The 9,900-nt window shown below is 38.3% G+C and overlaps 1 protein-coding gene across 1 annotated transcript; it reads left to right on the top strand.

The window, feature by feature from the left end:
- The first annotated feature begins 5,477 nt into the window (after positions 1-5,477).
- Positions 5,478-7,241, top strand: LOC121999602. Its single transcript, XM_042554261.1, has 7 exons — positions 5,478-5,681; positions 5,751-5,954; positions 6,354-6,461; positions 6,535-6,620; positions 6,703-6,919; positions 7,003-7,059; positions 7,143-7,241. The coding sequence occupies exons 1-7, from the start codon at positions 5,478-5,480 to the stop codon at positions 7,239-7,241; spliced, it is 975 nt and encodes a 324-aa protein (XP_042410195.1).
- The last annotated feature ends 2,659 nt before the right edge of the window (positions 7,242-9,900 follow it).

The raw sequence follows: 9,900 nt of genomic DNA, 5'->3' as shown, positions 1-9,900 counted from the left end.
TGTGTGTGCGACGGAACAGTGGAAGAAGATCTTGGAATTGGCTATGTTAAACCTTGGTGCTAATGTATTTCTTTATTTCCACTCCACCTGAAACACTAGTAATGGTTATTATGATGAATTTACAGTTTGGTAGTAATTGGTGTGTCAAAGACTCCTCCTCAAGTAATGAGATAGAATGGTAAGCCAAGGATGAGTACTTAAGGGAGAACAACCTCTCTTATGGAGAAAGGGGGGGACCTCCGCACGGCCCATGTCACGACCGTGTGGACTCACATAGTCCCCTACCCCCTGCTCTCGACTAAGGCGTGACACAGCCGTGTGGATTCACACGGTCGTGCACCTCTTCTTCTCAGGCCAAGGTGACACGACTGTGTGGATTCACACGACCGTGCACCCCTTCCTCTCTGTCAAGGTGACACGGTCGTGTGGATTCACACGGTTGTGCACCTCTTCTTCTCAACCCAAGGTGACACGACCGTGTGGATTCACACGGTCGTGCACCCCTTCCTCTCTGTCAAGGTGACACGACCATGTGGATTAACACGGTCGTGCACCTCTTCTTCTTGGCCCAAGGTGACACGACCGTGTGGATTCACACGGTCGTGCACCCCTTCCTCTCTGTTAAGGTGACACGTCCATGTGGATTCACACGACCGTGTACTTCTTCCCCTCGGCCAAGGGGACACGGTCGTGTGGATTCACACGGTCGTGTACCTCTCTCTCTCGGCCAAGGGGACACGGCCGTGTGGATTCACATGACCGTGCAGCTTTGCTTGGCTCCAACTCATGTCCTATCATTCGAACAAACGAAAGTAGACTTATAGGCTGAACCATACATAATGTGTAAGAATGCCAAAAAAAATTTAGATATACAAAAAGGGTAACGCCTGCCCAATTGTCCTGTAGGATAAGGTTAAGTAGAAGGGCGGGCGTTACAGTTTGGAATCAGAGCCAAGTTCCACCATTCCTCCACACACACACATCAAGCATTGATCGTACAGCTTCCAAGTAAGAAAGTACATTCGCATAACTTTTACGCATTTATTGTGTTATGATTAGTAAGAACTGTTGTTAAGATTAAGCATGCATATACATGAAAGTGCTAATAATAGCAAGTAAGAATGATGATGGGCGGATGCATTGTCTCATTGGTTGGTTTGTAAATATGTAGATGGCCAGAGGATGGCCTGCTAGACAGCCAAGAGTTAATGAACCTCAACCAGAGATGAATGAGTCTGCACTACCGCCCAACCTTTTGGAACTAGAAACTCAACTTTATAGACAAGTGGCAGAGCAGTAGGAGGTTATTGCCACCCTGACTGCTAATCAGCAAGCTTCTCCGGTAGTCCCACCGGAAGCCAATATGGTGGCACTTTTTACAACCAAAGTCCCATCAGTTACTCCTGTAGCCCCAGCAAAGGTAGTGAGGCAAGAAGCGTACCTCATCCAGTGGCAGAAACTGAAACCAGAGAATTTCTCTGGCACCAATGGACCATGGGATGCTCAGGCATGGTTCAAAACCCTAGAGAGCGTAATGGAGCTACTGGACTAGCCGGAGGTAGAAAAGATAAAGTGTGCCTCCTGCCTCACTGGAGATACAAGAATGTGGTGGGAACGGGTCAAGACAAAAAAAGTAGTGAATCAAATGACCTGGTCTGACTTCAAGACTGAGTTCTTTGAAGAATTCTATCATATGTGAGTCACAAACAAACATTATAACGAATTCACGAAATTTCGGAAAGGGAGTTTATTAGTTGATGAAACCGTGAAGAAATTCAATAGGTTGGCTCACCTATGCCTCGAATTGGTCAGCACAGAACGAGATGTTGGTGCAATATCCCATAGGTCAAGGTTGACCTGGTTGACCAAGCCTGAGTCTTGATTTGGGTTTCGATGTTTGACAATACAAGACTTCGATGATATGGACAAGTGCAGGTGCAGTTGTTCATTTGAGGAGATTATTTGGTGCAATTCCCCTCTGATCAGGGTCTGATCAGGTTGGTTGAAGAAGAGTCAAGTAGGTCAAGGTTGACCAGATACTTGACTGGGAAGTCCTAACTGGAATGTTAGGTAGAAAGAAAATCCTAGTGAGTGAAGTCAGGTGAAAGTCCTAGTGAGTGAAGCTAGGCAATATGAAAATCTTGGTGAGTGAAGTTAGGCAGATGGAAAGTCCTAGTGAGTGAAGTTAGGCAGAAGGAAATCCTGGTGAGTGAAGTCAGGTGAAAGTTCTAGTGAGTGAAGCTAGGCAGTTGGAAGTCCTGGTGAGTGAAGCCAGGCAGATGAGAAGTCCTGGTGAGTGAATCCAGGCACGGGGAAAATCTAAATGGGTCAAGGTTGACCAAACATCTGGTGAAAGTCCAAGTAGGTCAAGGGAGTGACCGGATACTTGGCATGATGAGGAAAAGTCCAAGTGGGTCAAAGGGATTAACCGGACACTTGGTGAGGGAGTCCTAGTAGGTCAAGGGTGACCGGATGCTAGGCATGATGAACCAACAGGTTAAGGATGACCGGATGTTGGTTTGAGGGGCTTGGGACTTGGTTTTGGGCAAAAATCAGTAGCTGGATCGATCAGCCGATCGATTGGCTGAAGCCCAATCGATCGGTGGATCAATTGGGGAGTCCCCGCGAGAAGCCTTCATCCCAATCGATCAGTGGATCGATTGGGAGGCAGTCGCGAGCGCACAGAAGCATGCTGGATCGATCAACGGATCGATCCAGAGGCCCCAATCGATCAGTGGATCGATTGGGAAGCTGCGATTTGTCGCGATAAGCCCTGGATCGATCCGTTGATCGATCCAGGCATTTCCCGAGAGCACAGAGGAGCTCTGGATCGATCCAAAGCCTCCCCGATCGATTGGGAGCAATCCAATCGATCGGGATCCGACCGTTGGCGTCGTATTTAGCTGCAGGCGTTCGATTCCTTCAGCAGAACTTCACCGATTCATCTCAGCTCCTCGACAGCAACTCCACAGCCACTACAAAAAAATAGGTGTTTTTGAATCGGTCTTTTTGAAGCGTTTGAATAACCGCATCGAATGAGTAAAGGTTTAGAAGCGGTTACGTACTTTCCGCTGCAATAGATTTTCCGTAGAAGCAGTTATGATATACCGCTTCTATTTAGCACATTTAGATGTGGTTTTATATTTTGCTTCTAAAAGAATCCTTTTGAAGTAGTTGGAACCACTCCTAAAAATAATAGGTTTTATTTAAGCAGATATAAATAGAAGAGTACAGGTTTATTTAGACATTAACAACTCACCTATTTCATTACTTCAATCGGCCGACAGGGGCGGATCCAGAGATAATTTTTAACGAGAGCTAACAAATTTTATTTTACAACAATAAATATATTTAATAATAAAAAATTTAATTTGACATCATAAAAGGATAAAATACTAAATTAATAAATTACAAAATTACTATTAAACTATTACTTATTAAAGTATTGGTTAACACTTGGTGACATATTAGGTGGTCATCTGATACCAAAATTGAGATAATTGCATCTTGATTTTTTATCTTTTGAAAACACTGTAATATTTCAATTGTTGAAAAGATATCCTTTTTAATGAATATGACTAGACTATCATTCATTCACTCATCTTCAATTATATTACGGGGAGAGAAGAGAGGCGAAAAATGGAAACGAATCCAACTAACTAGTTTTATTTTGTTTTCTAATAGGTAGGGAAATAAGGAGCACAAAGAGAAAGAGAAGCCTATTGAGGTGCATGGGTGAATTTCAATTTATTATTTTTGTGCAAATTTTTATATGAATATAAGTGTCACCACACAAATGACTATTGTCACGTGGGCAGGGGTTTCAATTACTTTTCATTGTTGATTTAAACTTTATCAAGTGTTTACTATAAATTTTACCAATCTTAATAAATTTATGAGCTCATTTTAGTTATTATTAATAAATTCTACCAGATATTTAGAATGAAAAAATTGACTAAGTATAAAACTCGGTAAGGTTTACTCTTCAAGTCGATCATTTTTTTAAGTTTACCAATTCATGGGCAAACAACATTATTATCAAGTTTATTTATTTTGCAGATTTTTTGTACCATCTACTAAGTTCAGACGACCACTAATTAATTAAATTGGTATTTGATCAGGGGATTGATGAGATTTTATTTAACTAAATGGAATCCTTATAAAATTGAAAAGATTTATTAGGATTTGTGCTATGGAGAAAATATAATTACTTTTAATATTAATTTTTTATATCTATCTCGTAAATTTCATATTATTTCTTCAAAATCATAAAATATTATTTTTTTAATCATGTACAATAATTTACCATTTTTGGAATCATAGCTAAAATTCTCTATATACTATTGCCATATTTCTCACATCTAATTTAATAATCTAATATTTTATAAAGTTAAAAATGGTATGCCTTAATTAAAAAGAGATTTTGGAAAATGAAAAGGCTCTTATTTGTTGCCTAAAAGAACGTGGAAAAACGAAACGGTGTCATCTTATTCAGAATCCCGCATTAGTATTCGATATTCCCGCTTGTAAGCTTTTTTTTTTTTTAAGAAAATCTGCATGTGTAGTAAATCTACCTCACAATCGATTTTTTCCGTCTTGTGTAAAGAAAATCTCTGCTCTGCCCTAAGTTACAATTCGTTTTCAGATTCTAGAGGTAAATACTCTTAACATTATGTTTTAAACGAGTTTGGTGTTCAGATAGCTAATGGACTTTTGTAAATCTTCCATAAATTTTCTTTTATGTTGTGAAGGATTATGAGCGGTGATTCTTTTAATATTGTGTTTGTTCTTTATTTGGTTGTAAATATTTTTCTTTTGAGATTGGAATGTAGAAGTTGTTCCCTAGGAGAGAAATTTTCATACGTGTTATTATCCATCCAAGTTCATGACCAATGTTCATAGAAACAAACAACCTGTTGATCATGTTCTTTTTCTATATAATATATAATTAAATTAAAGAACTCCACCACATCAGATATATCTATCATACTGGTGCAAATTGGGGTCTTCTTTATCTCTACAATCGTCTATTTGTTTATTTTTTCTATAATTATTTGTTATGTATCTTTACCATCTTCATTATTATTATTATTATTATTATTATTATTATTATTATTATATTATTATTATTATTATTATTATTCTCAGGTATATATGAAAAATGACAAACAAAAGACTTCAAAAGTTGACGAAAAATATCAGAAGGCGATTAGGGGACAAGAATCAAATAATAGGCGTGACGATGAAGTTGAATCACAAGACACAATATTACATTCACCATCGGAAACCCAAAATAATGCACTAGCATCACAACAACATGATGAGGAGTTCCATGAGGAAGGTTGAAAATATATTTTTTTATATATTTAATTAAGTTTAACGCATGACAAAACAATCATATTTTGCATATATATTTATCCAGCGAAGATGCAGTGTTGCCTTCACAGAGGCAGCCGAATAGACGTGGGAGGACTGTAATGAAGGATGTTCATGCATTGCATCACGATGATTTGCTACATGTCACATTTAATGAAAGAGGCCAGCCTTATGGTGATTTACAACCAGTACTAGCAAATTATGTGGGAACAATAGCTCGGAATGGAGTTTTGTTGCCCCTTGATTATTTAGACTGGCGAAAAATTCCAAAGCATCGGTTGGAGGAGGCATGGAAACTTGTTATTGTAAGTTGAGAAATACTTAATATCACACATGAGTTTCAAACATTAACATATTTAATTTTATGTTTATAGGCACGATTCATAATCTCCGATCAACACCGAGATTTTGTGATGCAAATGATGGGAGTTGCATGGAGGCGATGGAGGACCCAAGTTAAAGCTACGTCTTATGACTTGAATATCCCATTAAGGGACCTTGTGTCCATTCGTCCTATTCCTCATGGCCTGGCTATAGAAGTCTGGGAAAGATTATGTGAGCACTGGAAGGTTACTGAGGTAATCACTAGTATTGATAATTTTTTATATATAGTTATGGATATTCCTAGTAAAACTTAAACTTTTTTTTCATAAAAGTTCAAAAATAAATCGAGAAAATAGAAAAAATAAAAAAGGAACTCATGCACAGGGACGAATAAGTATTGCTTCTTTGGAAGATAAATTCGTAAGTATCAAATCTTTTTTTTTTATTTGCAACAAGTTTCATATTACCTATTTGTTGTTTAAACTTTGATGTTATAAATAACTAGTGTTATATGCTTCTATGGTGTTGTAAATATAGATTTATAATAATATAGAATGTAATTAACCTTTATAGATATGTTGTTAACGATTGATATACGCTTATTGTTTGCAAAATTTCTGCTGTCACATTATGTGTTATTGTTCTTCTATTAGTTGAAAGACAATGGTAGGAAGCCGACTCGCATCGAAATAATGCATTTGAGTCGAAGAAGTAAAAAGAAAGGAGGTGCTCCAGTTGATGTTGAATCCATACGCTATGAGGTACTAATTTGATGCAATTTTTTAAAATGGATTTTGAATAAATTTTTCATTCAATTGATGTTTTGTTTGTTAGCATTTGTTGGATGAGGCTGTGCAAATTCGCCTACAAGACATGCCTAAGGGAACACAAGCAATAGAAGTGCATGAGGATGCATTTCGGTTATATTTTTTAAAAAATTTGATATCATTTTTGTTAAGGCTATTACAAAATGTATATGTATTAATTATAAATTTTATGCAGTGATGTATTCGGAATTGAGCATTCTGGTCGAGTTCGATGTCTAGGAGCAGGAGCACTGCCTAGCCAAGTCTTCCCTAAACAATGTAAACGTAGCTCATTCTACAATAGGCAAAACTATCACTCCACTATGGATATCACAGATAAATTCAAAGCAATGCAAGAACAAATGAACAAAGATATGGAGATGCGTGAATCACAGTTGCGAGCAGAAATGGAGGCGCAAAAAGCACAATTTCAAACAAAAATTGAGCAAATGAGACAAATAAAGATCAGTTTGAAAGTTTTACACGTGTTATGTAGAGTATGATACATGGAACTGATGGAGGGTCTAATGGACCTGAATTGTTACCAACACAGGTATTTACATATTATATAATATCAAATTAACAAGTTGGTTTCTTGTTCAAATCTATAATTTTAATTTTGATTTATTTTTACAGATGGCAATTGTAATGGCAAACATCATTCAGAAACACATGGATGCCACATCAAATCTAAAAGAAAATGCTATCTCCCGAGAAGATTCATCTGATAATTAGATATTGAAGGAAAAATATATTTTAGTTTATGCCTTCATTTGTAATCATTAGTATGTTTTTGTTTTTAGAATTTCATGTTTCTTGAAACTTAGATACTCATTTGTGGATTGTTGGATTTTGTTTGGTTTATATCCTAGTAAATGACAATTCAGTTTTGTTTTTTTAGTTATTTCTCTTAAATGTACCATGTTTTTTTTTCATTGTGGAGTTGCTTGTGCAGTAAGAATGGAATAGAAAATTCTAAAAATGTTTCTTTTAAATGACTTCCGAAGCGGTTAACAACCACTCTTAGAAGGGAAAATGTACTGCAGTGCTCATGGTTGTACAAACGGTTTACAACAACTTCAGATGTTTGTACAAGAGTTCTGAATAACCGCTCCTATATATTAATTTGAAGCGTTAGTTAACCGCCTCAAGAACAAAGCAATCACAGCGCTAGAAAACCGAATGTGATGCACGTCTATAGGTCCGGTTATCAACCACTTCGAAAGACTAGAAACACCAGCGGTTAAACAACCGCTTCTGTGACTACCTGTTGGAGCAGTTTATAACCGCTTCGAATAATTCTTTTAGGAGCGGTTATTCTTGTTTCACCACCGGTCGCTGTTGTGGTACAATAGATCCTAGGAGCGGATGAAATTGAGTCAGTAAAGGAACCGCTTCAAATTTATTTGAAGCGGTTAGAATACGCTTCGGAAGGTCCCAAAAACCGGTTCTAAAGCCCTTGTTTTTTTGTAGTGAGCTCTCTCTAAGCTCCAGATCGTCAGTTCTTAAAGGTTCTTGGAGGCTCTTCCAAGTCAAGAGGCGGATCAAAAGCAAGAAGAAGAAAGCTAGGGTTAGGGTTTCTTGTATTCACTGTAAGCTTTGCTTATACTTTTGTTCCCTTTCCTTTTTTTCTGTATTGAGAGTCTTGTAGGGCTTCTCCGCCTTCGATAGTTACCGAAAAGGAGTGTTTATTAGTGGAGGTGTGTGTGAGTGTGTGGATCCTTGGACTAGTCACCTCCTTTGGAGGTGGATACCAAGTAAATCTACTTGTTAGCGTTGTGTGTGTTGTTTCTTGTATATTTCCGCTGCACATCTTTGAAGAAACAAGCAACGCCGACCACGAGCATGCGACGAGCTATTCACCCCCCCCTCTAGCTACATTTCGGTCCCAACAAGTTGTATTAGAGCGAGGTCGCTCTTCACCGGAATCATCGCCGGAAGGGGCAAACAAAACAAGCAAAGCTAGAGGGTGAAGAAGTTGGAGCAAATTCATCAAAGTTAAAGAATTCAAGAAGCTCAACTTCAAGATGCAATTCCAAGATGGACTTGGATTTGACACAAGGGTGGCTCCACCATATGTTTCAACAAGCTTCGATCTTTGGAAATCTAGGATTGAGAATTTCTTAATGGTGGAGATAGAGCAATGGTTTGCTCTCATGGAAGGATTCGAAGCTCCAAAGAACTCCAAGGGAAAAGTCCTCAAGAAAAGCAAATGGAGCAAAGAGCATATTCAAAGGAGCGAGGCAAATGATAAAGTGACCAAGCTTTTGGTCAACTTATTGTCTAGCCACATTTTGGCTCAAATTGGAGAATTCAAGGATGTCAAGGAGCTTTGGAGCAAGTTGGCAACTATTCATGAGATCCCCTCCACTGTACCAATCTAAGAAAAATCCAAAGAGGGTGACTCATTGGAGCAAGACCAAGAGGAGGAGAATTCCAAAGTTGAGAGATGCTCAACTTCCGTAGAAGAGGTCCAAGAATCCTCATCCTCAAAGGAGTGCAATCAAAATAGCAAGGAAGGAGCATATTCCTTATTTCACGCACAAGAGGATGAAGAAGAAGGTGAATCCTCCACCTCTAGGATTGAGGGGGAGCGACCTTCGGTGGCACCGGATCAAGAAGAAGGAGAAGCTTCTACATCCGGGTCAAATGGAGAAGAAGCTTCCATCTCCACAAGTCAAGTCAAATCTAATGGAGGATCATCACTATCGGATCAAGAGGAAGCCTCTATATCCACATCACATGGAGGACCAAGTGTCATCCCTACATGTGAAGGTAAAAATATCTCAATTAATAATAAAAATCATATTATATGTTTTGAGTGTAGGGAGAATGGGCACTACAAGAGCAAGTGTCCAAACTTAGCTAAGAAGAAGGGCCAAGTGGCACCCAAGGGCAAGGAGACCATCCCCACAACAAAGAAGAGCAAGGAGCACATTGTGTGCTTCTTGTGCCAACAAAGAGGGCATTACCGAAGTCAATGCCCTAAGAGGAAGAAGGCGGTCAAGGCTCAAGGAGGAAACTCAACTCTAGGGGGAGCCTCCAAGGTAAAAAGAAAGGTAACTTTTATTGAGCCTACCCCTTTAAATTATGGTAAAAAGCATGCTAGTTCTAATTTTTATCATTTTAATGCTATTTACCATAAGAATAGAAAGCATGAGAGCTTTAAAAAAAATCATATGGCTCTTCATGCTAAAACTCAAACTAAGGCTAGAAAAGTAGATAATAAACTAGGCAATAATTCTAAGGGTGTTAAGTATATGCCTAGGAAAAATAAAAAATAAGATTTTAGTGAAAAATATAAGGTTGAGGAATTATGGAAGGAAAATCAAGTCTTGAGGTCAAGACTTGATAAATTAGAGAAGACTCTTAGAAAAATCACAAATGGAACACA

The sequence above is a fragment of the Zingiber officinale genome, chromosome 7A, assembly GCF_018446385.1.
Source record: "Zingiber officinale cultivar Zhangliang chromosome 7A, Zo_v1.1, whole genome shotgun sequence".
Taxonomy (NCBI): Eukaryota; Viridiplantae; Streptophyta; class Magnoliopsida; order Zingiberales; family Zingiberaceae; genus Zingiber; species Zingiber officinale.
Note: the sequence above shows the minus strand (reverse complement) of the source record. Positions and strands in the feature narration are given on the sequence as shown.

Excerpts from the sequence above, each read along its gene's own strand:
- LOC121999602 (XM_042554261.1), top strand. The coding sequence starts at position 5,478 with ATGAAGGATGTTCATGCATTGCATCACGATGATTTGCTACATGTCACA. Across the intron at positions 6,462-6,534 it reads TTGAATCCATACGCTATGAG|CATTTGTTGGATGAGGCTGT; the intron begins GTACTAATTTGA and ends TTTGTTTGTTAG. Across the intron at positions 6,920-7,002 it reads AGTTGCGAGCAGAAATGGAG|AGTATGATACATGGAACTGA; the intron begins GCGCAAAAAGCA and ends CGTGTTATGTAG.